The following is a 20,363-nucleotide window of genomic DNA, read 5'->3' on the forward strand; positions in this document are numbered from 1 at the left end:
CGGAAGACACTATAGTCGCTTCATTTACATCAAGAATTTAAGATTAATATTTTTCAGTAAAAACCGGTTATAATGGACACAGGCACAATCACATTACACTATGGCACTTTGTGAGTAGTTTAAAGCTTTAGCATTACACATAACTCAAGTGCTCAACCATCCATCCTGAGACACCTCACTCCCTGTAAAGCACAACAAATGGATGATCTATGTGGTGCCACTAGTGTAGTTCAAGTCAACTGTTTTGTTTTGGAGTGTGACACTTTCTCCAATCAAATACATCATGATATTCAGATTATAACAATGAGTAGTTTTCACAATGAAATTACATGTAACATCACGGCAGTTAAAAATTTAGGACTTCATATATGCCCTGGCCCTGCTTTAGCTTCTCTTTTTTTGACAAATATGGCTTATAGCCTTACAAGTGAGTATTTGTTCTAATAAATTCTCGGGTAAGCCAGGGTCGAACTCAGAACCTGGGACGACAGAAGATAAACTCTTAATCACTTGAGTTATCCAACGGTGCTCATGCCCTGCTTTAGCTTATTCACAAGCAAAGACGGAAAAAATGCAGACAGTAGGATTCGACGAAAAAATAAGAATGGCTGCAGTGACTCCAGCTACCGAGCTTGTATATTTTCCGGATAAAAATTTTACAGCTACTGAGGTTGAAAGAAGCTGAAAGAATAGTGTGTAATGTCGAATGCAGGTTGCAGAAAGATAAGTAAAGACTAAAGAATGAATGTATCTGTGAATTTTTGATTGTTTAATCACTTTGAGAGGAAATTGAGGAAGGAATCATGCCTGTGGTTGCTTACGATCCACCACGGATTGAATTCAAGTTCAGAAGTGTCAGTTTCTTCATTGGGAGCAGGCAAATTGAGATCAAGGAAGTTGCGGGTTTCCACAACTGGTTTGTGATCAATTACAGTGCTAGTACTGGTACTCTGATTGTTTTTTGCATCAGCGATCAAGTGTGATCTCTTGTGACCACCCAAAGCCTGCCCGGATGAGAAAACTCTGAAGCAAATTGAGCATTCGTGTGATACTCCAGTGGTTACCAGCTTCTTTCTCCCATTACTTGTGTCTGCTACGACTTTCTGTTCACTTGGGCCATTTTTGTCAGCATTTTGGTTTTGGGATAAACTTTTACCAGTCCCGGTGTTGTTTTCATTGCCATCGGTTTTTGAATCATAGCAGCTTCCGTTGTGTTTCTTGTGACTTGCTCTATGGCCTCCTAGAGCTTGGTACGAATGGAAGGCCTTATGGCAAGAGGCACACTCAAATTTGTTCATTTTCTCAATATTTTCGCTGTACATTTCTGAGTAGTTAGTTCCCATATCAGAATTGAACAATTCGCGACTTCTTCTCTTTCTTGAGTTGTGTTTCTTCTTGGAAGCCAAATCAGGTTTATGATTATATTCATTTTCCTTGAGCAAAATCTTTCCAGTTCCCGAAATAGAATCCTGAAAATCTGATATCTCAGCCTCTGGCGATGTCTCCAGTTCGCCATTTAGAACCTTCATTTCTGATATCTTCATCTGAGGTTCCAATTCAAACTCTGGCTTCCCTTTACTTGGCTTTTTAAAGTTGACAAGCTCACCGCAGAGACTTGCTGATTTCTTAGTTTCCAGCAGCTCAGAATTGTTACCAGAGGACTCCCCAACAGAATTCAAACCATTCCAATGACTGACATCATTCGACAGCATGATCAAACACATGGCAACCTCCTCCTGTTCTTGCTCAACCCCGGACAAAGATGATGAAGCATTTGCATTAAAAGATAACGAGGACGAAGCTGTTGTAGCAGCACTTGCTATGTTACAATTGTCACGACGTCTGATATTTCTCGTTGTCCTCTTTTTCCGACTTGGAGGGGTTTCATGGTCTGATTGATCACCATTAGTCTCTGAACCTTGTTCCTCCATTCGAGTTCGAATTAATTTATCAGAGTGGCACTTCATATGACCAAACAAGGCCTTCCAGGACGGAAATCCTTTACCACATTCTTTGCAAATCTTGTCACGGAGCAAACCAGCTTCACTTAAATCTTCAAATTTACATGTCTTCTTAGGATTCTCTCTGAGACCATAACCAGCTGCATCATTAATAACAGAATCGTTATCATAATCGATTAAAGACAGCTTCTTCTTATGAAGCAGCTTCTCTTGGTGATCACCTAGATCAGATGTATATATGACATGAGACCTCATGTGCCCTCCCAATGATCTGCCACAAGGGAAGCTCTTGTAGCACAATTTGCACATATGTTTCAGTTCTTCATCTGTATCCATTCAGCTTACTTGCAAAGCTGGACACTAAAAATCCGGATCACTGATATAAAAAGTCTGAACCAGAGTGTAAGAGCTGTCCTAGTGGAAACGAGGCCTTGCCTTGATCCAGAGGGTCAAGGGTTCGAACCTCACCAGCTCCCGGGTCTTCACCCGAGTTGAAGAGACAGTGGGATGATTTGAAGAAAGGGGATCACGCCTTTTGAAGAAAAGTCTGAACCAGAAGCTGAACAAGAAACCGAAAGTGAATACCCGGATCAAGAAACTGAATTAAAGCCGAAATCCAAGGATTTCTTGCACATTGAGCTGATCTGAGAACCCCCCATCATAATTCTGTTAATTCTTCAACAAGATCTCATGTCAAGAAAAGCAAAGACAGGGTAGCCACTGACAGAATATATGTAACTAGAGTAGCTTTTAGTAGCTGAAGATTGAAGTAAACATCAAAGTTTGAAGAGAAATGAACAAATGGAAGAAGCAGAAGAAGAGTTTCAAGAGTTGTTTACTCTGTCTGCTGTGATCCCTTTATTCTTTCATTCTCTAGCTGTCTATATGTAAAAAAGGGTGGTAAATGTGGAGGAGAAATCCATGCATGGAAGCAAAGATAGATGAGAAAAGGAAAAGGGAAGAGAGCAGCACGTGTACTCAACTGAGGATCCTACGCCAAACTCATCAGACGGCTGAGGATCTGTCCTACATTGAGCATCCCTATGATTGAGGAACCACAACCTACTCTAACTCACTATTCTTTCCTTTGTCTACTTCTTAAGGAAAGTCTCCACCCCTCACTCATCAAGCACAAGCTTCAACTCTATTCTTTGCTTCTTTCCCTCTTTATTCATTTCGGGTTATCAAAACAGTCGGGATTAATATAATAAGCTCTAGTCGGAGGTTATTCATGACTTAAAAAAAATTCTGTCAATTGATTTTCGAAGTTCAGCCGGGAGTTGCTACAGCATATGTTGTATACGGAGATGTTTTAGTATTTGTTGACATTATGGATATGATTTGCGATGATATAAATGTAACTAGTGGGCTTTCTTTAGTTACATCTTACATGGCATGGACAGCAGCACAAGTAAAGAATAGTTTATAATGTGTTGATGACAGTTGGTAATATGAGTGGAGAAATGAGGGTAATTTTGTAATTTAGCCTAGTAGTTGTGCAAATGATTGGTGGGGAATGATTTGAGACATGGTACTTCACTTGTATGTTGCTCCTACTCCAAGCCTGCAGTTGCAGCTCTACTCCAGGCTGTACCAACCGCCCCCAAACACATGTTACTCTCTATTTGTCTGCTTCAACCTCTTCGTTTAAACCAAATCAAACCAAACATACTCAGTGTAACCAAACATACTCGGTAACGATTCACTCACTGTAACCAAACATTTTAAGGATAAACTTGGAGCTGGAAAATATTCAGAAAAATAAAATCCGGTGTGTGACACCAAGGACGTAGAGGGAATAAAATATATTCAGAATTCAAGAAATTTATTCACAAGAATTGCAAGTGGAGGAGCTACATAGAAAACAATAAGGAGGTGGAAGGCACGATTATTATACTCAGCATATCACTGTTGTCATGTTTTATATCTTATAATTATATCCTGTGATTCTTTCCTGTGAAATTCAGTGGGATCAACTTTGCTTGATCATGATGCAAATTCGTCCATCTGGCTCGAATACTTTGTCAAATGCAAAATCCTTCATCTGTTCCTAGCATTTCTAACGAAGCTATACATGGAATCATATTATTCTTAGAACTCGAAAAAACTACTATCGACCCAAAATGCAATAAGCTTAACAGCCTCTAATGGAGACAAAAATCCAGCTCAAAACTGTCAAGTAAATTATACTTGTGAGCTAGCTGTATAGTTTTAGAAAATGTACCAGAAATTTGATCACTAATAACAAGGCATACTTGACATAAAGTTAACAAGATATTGGGACCATCTGAGCTCTAGGAATGCTAATCAATCTTAAAAGGATCAAATAAATATTCATATAAGTTGGAATTTAGGTAATGTTCACTCTAAGTTGTCGCTAATTCGCCATTTAGTGAAGAACTAATGTATATGAACATACTTGGATAGATACGCTTCTACTGCCGGCCACAGGAATCCATATGAAGAAGCTGCCGGCTCTTAACCTTCAAACAGATGTCTTGTTTAGATCAAAAATCACCTACATTATGCTGTCATATCCATATATAACTATAAAATTGTGCCGTTCTTGCAGAATTCGACAACAACAATCCCACACATCTCTACTGAATCTCTAACTTTAAAAGTTTTGTTGCAGATACTCAAACACACGCGTAGATGCTATTGACATGCTATTGACCAAGTATAATAACTAACATTTGCAGGCACAAATTATAACTTAAGCAATTTAGCAAGGAATATTAAAGGAAAGGAAGTTCTACAAGTGGAGCAGGAATCAGAACTAGCAACTGAGAACACACTTCTTTTACAAGTCAAAGCTAAAGACCTAGGTGGGTATCTAGTTGCCTTCATAGACTAAGCAAGTGGGATTAGTTGGAAGAGACAATGATGTGTGGTCATTAGTAAGACAATGAGGAGCCTAATTACACCTCTAAAGCAGTTACTTTCTCCTAAATCATGTTAATTCTTAATTACTGGGCATTATAAAGATGTAATGAACTTTCATCATAAGTTCTAACAACATTAGTCTATAACCTTTTTATTGTCTTTGTAGTTAAGTCATATGTCCTCATTGCTACCTACCTCGCTAGAGCTCGCTTACCCTCATTCTACAACTTACAGAATTCAATTATGGTATAGATTTGGAACTTTAGATGTGAGCGAGGGGAAGAATGTGTGAGCTTTGATAAAAAAATTGTATTTGAATTTGATAGGTATATTGAATTCTAGGTACATAGCAAATGTAATTTACAATGAACTGACAATTTGACAACACTTTACGAGATTGAAGCCCAAATATATGTCTCATATTAGCAATTTAGTGTAAAAACGGCTCATAGAAAAGCCACCATTCAAACTATGGAAGACAGAGCTCCATTGGTGATATTCTATTGCATTTCAATATACTGCTGATGCATGCCAAGAATCTTCAAAGCGGACTGGATAAAAGTAAGATGAAATTTTCTTGAAAGACCTGGACAGATTAAAGTGCTGAGTCAGGCACAACAATAATAATCAATGAATCAGTATCATACACAAAACAGAGAGCATCAGAGCATGATACACTAGAATCTTTTAAAAAATTTGACGTGTAGGAAATTCCATAAAATCAGAGAATAAGGTATGTATGATGTGCAGGAAATGCCACCGAACATTAGACTTGAGGTATATATACACAGTTTTACAGATCAATCAGTTAAACATTATTATAAGCAATAATATCATTTATATGCTGAAATTGCAAGAACCTTACTCAGATAAAATATTTAATAAACAGTATTCAAAAACTATTAGGCTACTATGTAATTGACTAATTGCAATTTCAAATCAAGTAACGAAATTCTAAAATTAAAAATCAGACAAAATGAACAGCGTACATGCACAACAAACTGAATACTATTTCAATAAGAATAGTCTGTTAGAACACTTACAAATTGAGAGTGTAACATCAAAATATCATAGATCAACACCCTCATCAAGTCCTTTCGAACTGATCATCACATTTGAATCTATTTGTTTGTCAAATTTTCTTTTCCTCCGAGCTTCAAAGTCTTGGAATCCTTCCATCTGAGAGTAATTTGGCAAAGTTTAGTTTAGGAAACAAAGAAATAATTGTGGTTTGTTCAGATATGAAACTTTATACAACTACCGATGTCAAAAATACCTGCTGGAATTGTTCCATAGATATAGGATTGCTATGCAGGGATATATTCTGAAGACTTCTGCAGGCTTTCAATAAATTAGTAGGAATCTGCAAGACAGATATACATAACATGTCAATTTGTTTCACAAGGTATATCCTGCTTGCATGCATACTTATAAGCCCAATTTCAGGAATACAACCTAAAGATGTACAGTATGTTGTGTTTGGTTGGGGTGAATGAATTTGGAGTGAATGAATTTGGAGGGAATGAAATGAAATTTGGACTATACTATGTACATTTGTTCAAAATTTCCTTCTTTCCTCCATTCCATTCCTTACACCCTAAACTAAAGGCCACACATCAATTTAAGAAAGAATGCTCTATTCTCTCCTATACCACATTTCTTAAATCTCATCATAAGACTTTTGCACTCACTCTTGTTTTTTCAAAACTTCCCTCCTACCTCCAATATTTTCTTTTATTTATTCTCATTTCAGTCCATTCCATTCTCCCCGACCAAACACAACAGTAGAATCTCATGAAATCATTGGATGAATGAAAGTTTAAGGTACTGCATGTTCAGAACCCAATATGAATTTCTTAAGTTTTGGCAATTTTTAGTTTGGGCCAAGGACAATTATGAGAAATATAAACATTCACGCCCACATTTGCCTCTCTTGGAGCTTAAACCCTCGGCCTTCGGTAACTTTAAGTAAGGATGAAGGGATATCTGCTAGGTTCAGACTTCAGATAACACTAGACAACCCCACATATATTGCACCCAGACCTTAGAAGGAAGTCCTTCTGCTACTGATATAATATATAATGGACTCGAAAGAATGTGATTTATAACATCGTTATCTGTATGAGAGGTACAATGACATTATCCTGATAAGCAATCTAGAACACTGTACCTTAACAAAGCTAGAGATTACTCATCCCCCATCCCCGCCAAAAAAAGGAGAAAAAGAAAAAAAGAATGTAGTGTTATGCAGCAGGATTTCATGACCACACAAACAAAAACATAACACTGAAAACTCTACAAAGAATTGAGAAAAGAAAATAAAACAATCATCTATAACAGAGTAACCCCCCAAGATTGGTAATAATCCAACACATAAAAGTAGCTGCTGTTTAACAACATACCACTTTCTAAACTTTAATATTGGTGAAATTTTATAACATCCATAGAAAAAAGATTAGTAGTACTGGTAGAAAAACAGTATTACATTTATACTTGTGAATAAGTATATCAGTATAAATCATGAGAAAGGGGACATTGAATAACTATATTCAGAGCAGCACATCAGCACATGCAAATGTAACAAAACTAATAATGATGCTTGTGTGCATATTTAATGAGCAAAATTCCAACCAAGAAGGATGAAACAGATCAGTTTATCAATTCAATTGATAACAGAATTATAGTCTAATTCAATTGAAAGCATGAACAAATACCTTTTGCACATTATTACTGTTCAAGCATAGTGACTTTAAGTTAACCAAATTGCAAACTGAAGCAGGAATTTCATCAATTTGATTTTCTGTAAAGAATAAAAGAGAGAGAGGGGCATTAGTTAAACAGGGAAAAGGAAAGTTAATCACATAAAATTCTGTAATACATGACAAGACAAGATTAATTAGCAAAATTTAAAAAAAAAACATTCATGACTTGGCAATATTTGTTTAATAAACTAACAGCAACTACCTCAGGGCAATAGCAGAAGAAATGAAATAAACGTTAGGTAGAATCAATATTGTCACTTCCCAATTATAGCTTTGCCATAAGAGATATAACGCTTGATAATATGGATTAACACTATTAAGTAACAACAAACTAATATATGTCCTCGATTTGGATTATTAAGCAACAACAAACTAATATGTGTCCTAAACCTTGCTGCAACCTAGCTCTGGCTGTGTTACAAACATGCAAGAGAAAACACAAAGAAAAAACTTAGTAGTTAAAGAAAATCCTATGTAATAATCGGAAAACATTTACTACTTGGTTCTGAAGCTAAAGCGACCCAAATGTCAGTTTGACCTCATTATCTAGTAGTCCTTAATTAGCATACGGTATGAGAAAGCCAAGCCTGGGTGAGATTTGTCTCATCTGGTTTCCATATTTTGTTGTTATAATTACCATGTCTTATATGTTAAACCAATATTCTAACCTCAGTCGCCTCTCAATGTAAAAGCTAGAGGAGTCTGCAAATCATTAATTATAATATGGTTATGTGCTAAATATAGATAAGAGAATAGCAGTTGTCAAATCATATCGCGAAATAACAAGACCAGTATTTTGAGGAATAATGAGGAAGACAAATTTAAAGTTACCATTTGCTTGTAGTTCTTCCAAGGAATAGCAACTTCCAACTGATTCTGGAAGAGAACTCAACTTATTGTTGGACACATTTAAAAGAACCAACTGCATGATCAACATATAAATTGTAAGGATTGAAACAAAAGATATGCGCAACGTACATTTCCGAAGATTGACAGTATGATACTTCTGTAAGAAGTTTTGACGCAAGGCATAAGAGCACTTCATAAAGTAATCCAATATAGCTTTTCTAATTGCCACACATGATAATAGAGGGCAGCTGTGTTGACAGAAATGAAAATCATTTTAAAGCATACTAATTTTGAGGTAAGAAAAAGTCAAGACAGTATTAAAACAGGGACAACATTAAGATAGGCCAGGAAAAACTTAAGCAAACATGGCAGAATTATATGACAGAAGGAAATAGAGAGCCTGTAAATTCTGGTGGGTAATATGCTACTAAAGAATGAGAACTCAGTTCACATCTGTCCTATTACAAACTTCATCACCCAATAAAGAAACATACTACACCTATATATTGTACAAGGTTAATTATGTTTACCATACCTAAAATAAGTATAAAGTAAGAGAGTTCATCATACAATCTAACAATTAAGCGACAGAAATTATATGCAATTGCTCACATTGCGCAAACTTCCTAAAGTTTCAGGCAAGCTTGTCAACAGATTTCCAGAGATAGACAGTTGCTCAAGTCTCACCAACTGGCCCACTGGGATGCATAGAAGTTTGTATCAGTTAATGTATCAACATGAAACTAATAGGAAGAGATGTAAATGGATGACACGATATAAGACTTCAACACCTAGATGTAATAAAAAAGATAGGTTGAAGCACTTGGGAATATAGAGCTCATTAAAGGTCAAGAGAATTACATTCATCAGGCAAGGTAGTGAGGCGATTTGCATCCATCATCATAACTTTTAGTGACTGATGTTTTCCCAAGTTCATCGGGAGGCGCTCTATAAGATTATCAGCCAAAATCTAAAATACATGAAATTTCTGGATAAGATGTCTGGATCTTCGATAAGTCTTGAGCATATAGACATATATTGTAAGCTCGTCTCTTTCCTTTTCCTTTTTTGGTAAATAAAGCTTTGAGTCTTACCAGTCTTTGCATATTTATCAACTTGTTGATCTCTGTTGGAATTTCAACTACAGGCAGCCCAACAAAAAGAGAGGTGGAGTCAGTACTTGAGAGTGAGAGAGGGAACAGACACTAGATACACATCAGATTACGAAGGAGAAGTCTGCCAGATTAGTCACTAGAAGAAGTTATATACAAGAATATATTGATAAATGAAGAATGGAATTGTTGATCATTTTTAGGCAATCAGCATAAAACATGAAAGGCTGAGTTTCAAACAATATTCTGCGACTACATTTGGTCTACCTTGTGAAGTACCAACCTCACATCTCAGCTACTTATTACAGTAAGTACTTATAGTGCATATTAACAATAGCTTTAGTCTAATAAAAGCAACAGAAACACTTCCAAAGCTAGAAAATTAGACACTAAGAAAAGCATTGCCTAATTAGGATATCGTTACCTAGCCGATTATGCGTTAAATCGAGAGTTCTAACAGATTTCTCCAAGTCAAGAACTTCATTAGGAAACGCCTGTGTACAATTAAAAGAGTGTAGTTAGTTCATCCTATCTATAAAATACAAGACCAAAAATCTAAGCATGTACAAAATTCAACTTTCTTCATGTTCTCAAATCTTCCTGAAGTAAAGATAGCTAAAAAACAGTAAAAAATTCTTCTAAACTGAAAGTACAAAAAATTACAGTAACACCCAGTAAATATAAAGATCAAAACTTTACAATCCTAAGTAAAAACCAACTGATGACAACAAATTTTTCATCACAAAAACACAAAACCCAGATGGAAAAACACAATAAAAAACCAATTTTTCTTCTGAATAAAGAAAATTAAATCAATTAACCCGTGATCGCAGATAAAATTCAAGAAAAATTAGGAAAGCTAATCAACAAAAGGGGGGTTTAAAAATGATGCCTTCAATTTGGAGTCACGTAGAGCAACAATGCCAGTTGAACGCCATCGAGCAAGACGAGTAGCTGAAGATTCGCCATTTTTGCTATTACAACACCCCATCTTTTAATTCCAATAAAATTGTATTTTCACTGCTTAAACCAAGGGGTTTTTTCTGTGAATTGGGGAATTTGAAAAAAACCCAGCCAGAAATTATCAATTTTTGGCTGGGTTTTCAATACATATGTTGAGAGGTGAGTATGAAGGACCATATACACAGATGCTATACAGGTGAGGTGAGGTGACGTTAAGACCGTGTTGACCGATGGACAGTATGTTCATTTCATTGGTTATATAATTTTATTAATTATTAATTAATTTTAAATTCGGCTTATTAATTTTAAAATATATTATAAAAAAATTGTGACGATTCGATTTATATGATTCTGCAAATAAAACTGGTAGAATATATTTATTTTGGATTAAAAAAATCATAAACACGTGAAAGACAGAATTTGTTTTGGACTCAGAAAAAGAATTATAAATATGCAAGTAGATATCAGTTGTCTTATAAAACAGAAGTTAATTTTGTTCTGATATAACGATGCTTATTTGTTCAATATACGATCCAACGGATGATAAGCTTTTGGACCATAGAATCATGCGACCAAATTATCTCCTTTACGTTTATTATATATAAGTATATAATGTATATGATCAAGTTACAAGCAAGGTTTATATAGGCTAGTCGAATGTATGTTCCAAGGAAAAGGAAGAGTAAAGGTTGACTAATAATGACAGGATACAAAAGAATGAAAACACAAGAGTCATCCATACATTATACATAATACTCCCCCTTGGATGACACGTACTTACATTATGCCTCATTAAAACCTTATTAAGGAAAACCGAGTATATATATTGTACATAGTTTAAAATAATGTCTCCCCCTAATTATAACATAACTACAAGATGTCCTCAAGTTTGCACATTCCAATCTTGTGTACTAACATCTCGAAAGAAGATCGATGTTGGAAGTGCTTTTGTAAACAAATCTGCTGGATTTTCACATGAGCGAATTTGACAAACATTAACATCTCCCCTCTGCTGAAATTCGTGAGTGAATAAGAATTTTGGATCAATGTGCTTTGTTCGATCCCCTTTAATGTAGCCTTCCCTGGTCTGAGTGATACATGCTTCATTATCTTCGAAAAGAACAGTAGGAATTCCTTTATTAACAGAAAGACCATATGATTCTCGAATACGATGGACTAGGGTTCTTAACCATACACATTCTCGACTTGTTTCATGAAGTGCTAACAACTCCGCATGATTCGAAGAAGTTGCTGCAAGAGTCTGTTTTGTAGATTGCCAAGATATTGTAGTATCACCATATGTAAATATGTAACCTGTTTGTGATCTTTCTTTGTGTAGATCAGACCGATATCCTGCATTTGCATAACCAACTAATTCCACTTTTGAGTATTTTGAATAAAATAAACTCATATCAATTGTTCCTCGAAGTTATCTAAATAATTGTTTCACACCAATACAATGTCTTCGAGTTTGAGCAGAACTGTGTCTTGCCAAAAGGTTAACAGAAAATGCAATATCAGGAAGTGTACAATTGGCAAGATACATTAGTGCACCAATGGCACTAAGATATGATACTTCAGGACCAAGAAGTTCTTCTCCCTTTTCTCTTGGGCGGAATAGATCCTTATTTTTCATATATATTGAACGTACGACCAAGGGTGTACTCACACGATATGTCTTATCCATAATAATCCGTTTAAGAATCTTTTCAATATATGAAGACTGGTGGACAAAGATTTCTTTAGATAAATGTTAACTTGAACACCAAGGCAGAGTTTTGTTTTACCCAAGTCCTTCATTTCAAAATCTCTTTTCAAATATCCAGTCGTTTCACGAAGTTCATCTGGGTTCCAATGATGTTTAAATCATCAACATATACTACAATGATAGTAAACCCCAAATTTGTCCTTTTAATAAAAAATATGGACATATTACATTATTAACATATCCATCTTTCAAAAGATATTCACTGAGACGACTGTACCACATACGACCCGACTATTTCAATTCGTCTAATGATCTCTGCAATTTAATTGAGTAAATCTCTCGGGGTCTTGAATTATATGCTTCAGGCATCTTTAATCCATCAGGGCTCTTCATGTAAATGTCACTATCGAGTGACCCATACAAGTAGGGTGTCACAACATCTTGTCCATTTGAAGAGTTGCATGTCAACATATACCTGCCATGTATCCTATTACAAGTCTCTTTTAAGCAGCAGAGTTTTTAGCTCTTAGCACCTGTAATCATTCAACCTTTTTTTCAAGAAAAAAAATGAAAACTGGGGAGATATCTAGACGATGTGATAGATTTTTGACTATAGAGCCCTTAGTGTAAATTTGACAGAAGTATGCAAGGGAAAACAAAGTGTCGAACTATAGTGCAAAACTAAAAAGTCTGGATACATAAAATGCAATCTGCACCGTTTAGCAAATGTTAATCTATCTGTATCATCCATAAAAAACAATTAGACTGTTAATGGTTCCAAATTATCGATTTTGATAGACTGTTACTGGTTCCAGATTTTTATACCACCACTATCAGAAAGACAATGTCATGAAATGAATCTTTCTTTTGTTGTTGCATCTTATGATCAAGTTCTGTTGTGAAATCCTCATTGGCTAGCATCGACATCCCAGGCACTCGAACTAAATTAATAACAATGTATCAGACATAAACAATGAGAGAAAATTGGAAAATGGATTCAATAATATCAGCCAATACCTTTGGAGGATCAATTAGTTCATAGGAATTTCATTATGCTACATTCTCAAAAGCAAAATTCATATTTAATTAGTATTTGACAAAGTAATATTGAAGGCAGAGAATTACATAATAAAACAAAATGGTACCCAATCAGAGATTGAACAATATATCACTTGGTTAGAGATTTATTTTTATTACCTCTCGCAAGAATTGCCAGTCATCAAGCCACATCAAGCTTCTGCGAAATATGTTGGTCACCTAACAAAAAGCCAAAATAGTATATCAATGCTTTTGAAAAATTCATATCTATACAATAAGATACGAAAAGTTAGATTGTTAGAAGAACTCTGTATCTAATCACATATGAATTAACGAAGCATGCAAACATAAATTACACCACCAAGCTCAATTAACACTATATTGATGGATGGGAATATATGCAATCATGAATATTATTGTCTATACACATTGAAGCGAATAAAAATTCGAATAAAAACCATAGCAAACTATACAAAATTAAACCATTAATTAAACCGAAGCATGATTAGATATGACATTATCAAAATCATACAACACAAAATGATATAAACCATTACACCCAAACATGATTTTCTTTGTATTAATGAAACACACCCAAACATTATCAAAATAGTACAACACAAAATGATATAAATCATTACACCCAAACATGATTTTCTTTAACCCATGTACCTGTGTTAAATATCGGATCTTCTTTAATTTTCTTATCTTGAGAACTACACGCTAACCTTTTTCCTCGGAAAAATTATATCGAGATTCAGTTGTGCTCTATCAATGTCTCTGAACTCGCTGCCGATTCTGAAAAAATAGAACAAACAAAGAGAATTGAAGAGAGATTACAAAGGAAAAAAACATGTAACTTAGATTGAAAAGATGGTAAAAGTGCGAGAAGATCTTATAGAATTGAACAAATCATAGCGAACGAAAATCAAACACCTTGTATGCAAATCCCAGAACTATTTGCAAGAAAACGCTCTCGTTAATCAAATTCTCTTGAATCATATCGTCATCTTCAATAAATCACAGCGAGTGGAGAGTGAGAGAGGAGAGATGAAGCGGCTAAAAGAGTATAATCCGTAGAGGTGTTATTAGTATAATCCGCCATGATTTGATCAAGAAGTGGATATCGATAGGGCGCTGATATAATCACTACGTTCACGATTATTGGCTTATAGCAATCAACGACAGACTAATTTTGATCATACATATCCGAGCGGTGCTTACCATGAACATGGTAAATTTGATTTTCAAATTTGTAACAGATTGCTTGATTAGCGGGTGTATAAAGTATAAACGGACATATATAACTTGATTCTGTGTTTAATTCTCATATGGATAGTCCGTATAGTAATTGGGTAAAAAGATTGCAAAACAGGTTTAAAATGTGAGAGCAGCGGGTACATTTTTTTACCCAAAGGTAAATTGTTGGTTATTTTTATAATCCATCACTAGTACTCATTAAGAGTATATGTCATATGTCATTAGCACTCATTAAGAGCATCAAAAATATATTGAATATTGATATTGAAATATTGAATATTGATTCAAATTATGATCAAAAATAGGTTTTGATTATATTTCATTTCTTCAATTTAACAAAAAAGTTCAACCTCTGATAAAAATATATCGTTGTTATATTTCATCTCATCTATTTAACATAAAAAATTTATGAATACTATAAAAAATATATAAAAAACCAAATTATTCCTATTAATAATTAAAAGTTGATATATTTTAATTAATTTCGTCATTTAATTTAGATATTTTCAATAATGACCGGAATTTTGATCAATAGATCCACAAGATCTTGTGTGAATAGTACATGTTAAATCACAGTCCACAACTGACCAGGACTCAAAACATTTGGGCCGAAACCCACAAAGCCATCGCCCCCAAAGTAGCACAACATAATTATCCATCACATTCGAGAGTTGTTATATTTGTAGAGTACTATCCAAGAAATAAAACCCCTCTTTCAGCTCACACACATCGAATCAAATCCCTCTTATTAATCTCCAAGCCAATTATTTTTCTCAATTTCACTAATTCGCTTCATCAAAATGGTGCTCGAGGTTCGTATCGTCCATTTCTCATCGCTTTTGTAAATTAGGGTTTTATTCACATCGCTGTGATTTTATTTATTTTGTGCTGTGATTGATAATTGAATTGTGATGTTATCAGGCGACAATGATCTGCGTTGATAACTCGGAGTGGATGCGCAACGGTGATTATTCGCCTTCCAGGTTTCTAGCTCAAGCTGATGCTGTTAATCTCATTTGCGGTGCCAAAACTCAGGTCTCGTTTCGATTCTGTATCTCTATGTGTGTCGATTGTGTTGGGAGTTTGTTTAGATCAGTTGAGCTGTTGTCGATTTGTTGCGTCGTGTCGATAATTATTTGATTTAGGGGAATTTGTAGTTTTTGTGAAATTGTTGGGGACTAGAATGTGTTTGTGATGTTAAGAAGATTGGACTTTGTTTTGGTACAGTCTAATCCGGAGAATACTGTGGGAGTGTTGACAATGGCGGGGAAAGGGGTTCGTGTTTTGGTCACTCCTACTAGTGATCTTGGAAAGATCTTGGCGTGCATGCACGGTAAGCTTTGATACTTTTTCTTGTTTGCTATATGTTTTAGGAATGCTGTATTGGGTGAATGATGTTTTGGTTTTCTAATTTATGGTATTGTGAGTATGCCGCATGTTTATAGTGTTGGCAATATGTTTGTAAATGGTTTGGTATAGTTGAAATTGTTATTTTGCTTAGGTCTTGAAATTGGGGGTGAGATGAACTTGGCTGCGGGAATTCAGATTGCTCAGTTGGCTCTTAAGCATCGCCAGAATAAGAAGCAGCAACAGAGAATTATCGTGTTTGTTGGGGGGTAGGTACTTTTTGTACATATTTGTTGGAGGAATTATATATCTGCCTGATGCGTTTTCCTAATATAATTTGATCTTGTGGTTTCCAGTCCAGTTAAGTATGATAAAAAGGTTCTTGAGATGATTGGAAGAAAGCTGAAAAAGAACAGTGTTGCACTTGATGTTGTTAACTTTGGGGAGGAGGATGATGATAAAACAGAGAAGCTTCAGGCCTTAGTTTCTGCTGTAAACAATAATGATAGTAGTCACATTGTTCATGTTCCTGCTGGTGCTAATGCTCTTTCGGATGTGCTTATAAGGTTGGTTTCTGCCAAACATCTTTTAATTGTTCAAATCATTTTCATCTGTTTGACTTGTGATATTGTTTTCTTTGACAGTACTCCTATATTTACTGGTGATGGAGAGGGGGGAAGTGGGTTTGCAGCGGCGGCAGCAGCAGCTGCAGCTGGCGGTGTATCTGGCTTTGATTTTGATGTGGATCCCAATGTGGATCCTGAACTTGCTCTTGCCCTTAGAGTTTCAATGGAGGAAGAAAGGGCTAGGCAAGAAGAAGCTGCTAAGAAGGCTGCAGAAGAAGGGGCACAGACAGAGAAGACAGGAGAACAAGCATCCACTTCGCAAGATGTAACCATGGCAGGAACTGCTGCTCCTACAGCTTCTGAAACTGAGAATAAGGCGGTTAATTTAATGGTAACAATTACATATGCACCATGCTTCTATTTATTTTGCTTTGTGATGATGGTGTATAAAACCTTAACATGACTGCATATGTGGTGAAATGATTTGTTCTACAAACAAAGTTTAAGCTATATATAGAGTATGCTTATGGAAGAAAAACTAATATTGAAACTGTGTTGATATTTGAAGAATCAAATGCGTTAGGGAAATGAAAACTTTAATAACATTTAAAATATGTTCCCTATAGTGTTGTTGACCCTTAGAATGGGAAATAGATCTAGTGCAAGTGTGCAACTCAATTAATTGTTGGATAGCCAAAGTGGAGGTGGAATGAGTTTGTTAAGCTTAGGAGGCATAAAGAAACCAAGTGAGAAATGTTATCTTGTTGATGCCCAGTTGCTATGTACGGTTGTTCTGGTCATCTTGATAATGCTGGTGTATTGGAGTACAAGATCTGGAATTTTTTCCATTGCTGGAATTGACTTGCGGATTTAATGATGTTTTAAATTCATATAAACTCTGGTCTTGTGTTTGTAAAATTTTAATTGTTGGAGGGTTTTCTTATGAAAAATTGTAATTGTGTTTGAATTCTAATGCTATGTAATTAATTGTTCATTGAGTTAATATCATTTAACTGCTTGTTTGTTTCATCGTGGCAAGATTGTGTGGCTATAATACATATGCCCCGGCTTTTTTTTGATTGGTCAGTTTTACCTCCGAGCTTGTACAGTATAACCAATACTGAAAGGCAACAATACTTGCAGGATGATGAGAACGCACTGCTACAGCAGGCACTTGCAATGTCTATGGATGACCCTGCAGCTTCTGCTATTATGAGAGACACAGATATGTCAGAGGCTGCCGCTGATGATCAAGACTTGGCACTTGGTTAGTGTATTTTTGTTGGCAACATTATCTACTGACTGTTAAATAATCACAGGCATCTATTATACTATTTCAAATCCTAGATTGTATTCTGGTTTTATTTTACTTGAAAAAATATCAAGAATGGCAAACATGTCTATGTATTCTGGATTTATTTTCCTAGGCGTTGAATGTAATCTGGACATTATTAATCCTATTAACTTATGTAATTTGTATTATCTTTATGATATTATAAGCAACTTCATCTGATCTAGTACGCAAGCAAAACTATGTTTTTAAGAACCCTTTTCACTGAAGCTAGAATTATTTACTTTTACTACCAGTTTAGAACCCTCTTTCTTATGTGGATGTGTTTTCTACTTTGTATGCGCAGTTTGATGTTTTTTCTTGGTTCTTTCTGGTTGCAGCTCTTCAGTTATCTGTGCAGGGGGGTGCGGAAGATGGATCAAGTCATATGGACATGAGTAATGTGTTGGCGGACCAGACGTTTATGTCAACGATTCTTTCATCAGTATGTTTGCTGCTTTGCAATGCTTTCCTCTGCTATCTATTCAAAGCATTACATCACCTTAATTTTAATGTGCATGGCCATTATTTAGGAGTCTTCCCCAAGCAAAAGACCAACTTAAAATGATAATTTATCTTACGTTGGTTCGTTGTTTGTTTTGTAGCTCCCAGGAGTTGATCCGAATGACCCGTCTGTTAAAGAGTTGCTTGCTTCCATGCAAAATGCAAGTGAGGTCAGTTTTTGTTTTTGCTTTTTTAATTGAGTGGTTCTCTCTTGTAGTCTTGTTTGTCTTTGTTAAGAGCATCTGTTTGATCGGCGGATCATTTGCATTCGTTTACAGATTTCTTTTAGTTTCATTTGAAATGCATGCAGACAGAGATACTGAATGTTTCTATGAGAGTGTTCACATTACATTTTCTACTGCTCGCAATTCTGCACAGTGCATGATTTTATGATAATTTATTAGGATAAATGATCATATCTATTTGTTGTTCCTTTTATTTTTTAATTTTTATATGTCCAACTTATCTGATAGGAATTATGAAGTGTACATCTAAAGCAAGTCCAATGGCGGTGTTAAAAGTGATGTTATCCTTATAATACAGCATCTAAAGAAAAAATCCACTCTAATGCAATGGTAAACATCGATGTACAACAGCAAAAATCTTATACTTGGCGCTCAATATAGAACCAAGTATAGATGTTGATTGTAATTGCCATGTAAGCATACAAGTGGAAAGTGGAAAAATGTAGTATAACAGAATAGTGAGAAATATAATTAGTCGTGCAGTCAAAGGTTAGGCGGTTGCAATATAGCCAAATTTGTATCTACTTGGTGTCATTTTAGAGTTATGCATTGGACTACGAGTTCTATTTTGACATCGAAAATCACTTTTTGATTCCTTAATTTAGCAATAGCTATATGTCTATTAGCTCACAACTGGACATGCTCTGATAGTGTCTATATGGTGCCATATAGCATGTTTAATGTAATGCTATATCTATAATACAACACCAAAATTAGAAAACACCTCTCCATGCAATGCTAAACATGGATGCAAACTAGCAACATGCTATATTTGGTGCTAAACATATAATGAAGTAGACGTTGCTATAATTGCCATGTAGGCATGCAAGAGGGAAAATGGAGTGAAGCACATAACAGTGACAAATATAATTGTGCATTGAAAGATTAGGCGCCTAAAATATAGCTAAATCTGGATATTTTGTGTCATTTAAAACTATGCATCGGACTACTAGTTGTATTTTAAAATTAAAATTTCAAAATGTAGCCCTAGCAATATGTATTTTAGCTCTGCCAGTGGACATAGCTCTTAACTGATTTAGGCTGTCCAATATGTAGCTTTTGTATATCGTCATACAGCTCATTTTCTTGAAGTGATGGTTTGAAAACTACCATTCGTTTAACATACTTTTAAATATGATTTTTTTAATGTCCTAAACTCCCGTCTGTTGAGGAGAAAATCTGAGTGTCATGTTTGTTCATGTTTTGTTTTTTGTGAAGCTTTCTCCTATGCTTAGTATATACTTTTAATGTATATTGCCGCCGTGTCTGATATATTATAGGGCTATTTGTATTTTTCTCTTCCATTTCTTTATGGTAATGGTCATTAAGTGATTCGTTTTATTTCTTTAGCCTGAGCATAAAAAAGATGAGGACAACAAACCAGGAGAAGAGAAGTAAAATCCTGTAGCATATGCCTGACCACAGGTACAAAATATAGAACACATATTACCCTTGTATCTTTGTTTGACAACCAAATTATTAATCTGACATCATTCTGTTTTGCAGGTCTCAGTTAAGCTACAGTGCCGCCTCTAGAAAAGGAATGCTTGTTACTGCCGTTAATGAACAATAATAGAGACTAAAAGCCGATTCTTGTATTTTCTAGTGTTACTCTGTTGATGTAATTTGGGATCATGAATCTATTTTAATTTGTGGTGCTGATATGTGATCTTTGTTGCTATAAACGGTCTGGTAACAAGAGCCAGAAAAGTGTATCTCGTCCTAGATTGAAGAATTTTATTGCATTTCACGAGCACAAAGTATAGTACCTAGTGACAATTCATAGTGACTTGAGTCCAGATGATATCGTGTTCCCATTCCCTGATGTATAT

At 35.3% G+C, this 20,363-nt stretch overlaps 3 protein-coding genes across 3 annotated transcripts; 1 reads left to right on the forward strand and 2 right to left on the reverse strand.

Annotated features, from left to right (window-relative positions):
- Positions 1–623: 623 nt before the first annotated feature.
- LOC108222134 (zinc finger protein ZAT4) lies at positions 624–2,444 on the reverse strand. The gene has a single exon (XM_017396040.2). The coding sequence runs from the start codon at positions 2,295–2,297 to the stop codon at positions 774–776; it is 1,524 nt and encodes a 507-aa protein (XP_017251529.1). The 5' UTR covers positions 2,298–2,444; the 3' UTR covers positions 624–773.
- Positions 2,445–5,141: 2,697 nt separating this feature from the next.
- Positions 5,142–10,713, reverse strand: LOC108220253 (plant intracellular Ras-group-related LRR protein 7). Its single transcript, XM_017393968.2, has 10 exons — positions 10,463–10,713; positions 9,995–10,064; positions 9,553–9,599; positions 9,320–9,428; positions 9,071–9,156; positions 8,441–8,531; positions 7,562–7,647; positions 6,124–6,210; positions 5,891–6,026; positions 5,142–5,433 (listed from the first exon to the last, which is right to left on the reverse strand). The coding sequence occupies exons 1-9, from the start codon at positions 10,559–10,561 to the stop codon at positions 5,916–5,918; spliced, it is 786 nt and encodes a 261-aa protein (XP_017249457.1). The 5' UTR covers positions 10,562–10,713; the 3' UTR covers positions 5,142–5,433; positions 5,891–5,915.
- A 4,418-nt stretch (positions 10,714–15,131) lies between these two features.
- LOC108223787 (26S proteasome non-ATPase regulatory subunit 4 homolog) lies at positions 15,132–20,276 on the forward strand. The gene is made up of 11 exons (XM_017398208.2): positions 15,132–15,351; positions 15,461–15,574; positions 15,767–15,872; positions 16,041–16,155; positions 16,243–16,452; positions 16,531–16,843; positions 17,596–17,719; positions 18,124–18,227; positions 18,388–18,456; positions 19,882–19,956; positions 20,038–20,276. Exons 1-10 carry the CDS (start codon positions 15,340–15,342, stop codon positions 19,927–19,929), a joined length of 1,215 nt encoding a protein of 404 aa, XP_017253697.1. The 5' UTR covers positions 15,132–15,339; the 3' UTR covers positions 19,930–19,956; positions 20,038–20,276.
- The last annotated feature ends 87 nt before the right edge of the window (positions 20,277–20,363 follow it).

The sequence above is a fragment of the Daucus carota genome, chromosome 5 (assembly GCF_001625215.2).
Source record: "Daucus carota subsp. sativus chromosome 5, DH1 v3.0, whole genome shotgun sequence".
NCBI classification, from domain to species: domain Eukaryota; kingdom Viridiplantae; phylum Streptophyta; class Magnoliopsida; order Apiales; family Apiaceae; genus Daucus; species Daucus carota.

Excerpts from the sequence above, each read along its gene's own strand:
- LOC108223787 (XM_017398208.2), top strand. Across the intron at positions 16,156-16,242 it reads ATTATCGTGTTTGTTGGGGG|TCCAGTTAAGTATGATAAAA; the intron begins GTAGGTACTTTT and ends TGTGGTTTCCAG. Across the intron at positions 16,453-16,530 it reads CTTTCGGATGTGCTTATAAG|TACTCCTATATTTACTGGTG; the intron begins GTTGGTTTCTGC and ends TTTCTTTGACAG.
- LOC108222134 (XM_017396040.2), bottom strand. The coding sequence starts at position 2,297 with ATGGATACAGATGAAGAACTGAAACATATGTGCAAATTGTGCTACAAG.
- LOC108220253 (XM_017393968.2), bottom strand. The coding sequence starts at position 10,561 with ATGGGGTGTTGTAATAGCAAAAATGGCGAATCTTCAGCTACTCGTCTT. Across the intron at positions 9,600-9,994 it reads TTTAACGCATAATCGGCTAG|TTGAAATTCCAACAGAGATC; the intron begins GTAACGATATCC and ends GGCTGCCTGTAG. Across the intron at positions 8,532-9,070 it reads CTTTAGGAAGTTTGCGCAAT|TTGGTTCTTTTAAATGTGTC; the intron begins GTGAGCAATTGC and ends TTGATCATGCAG.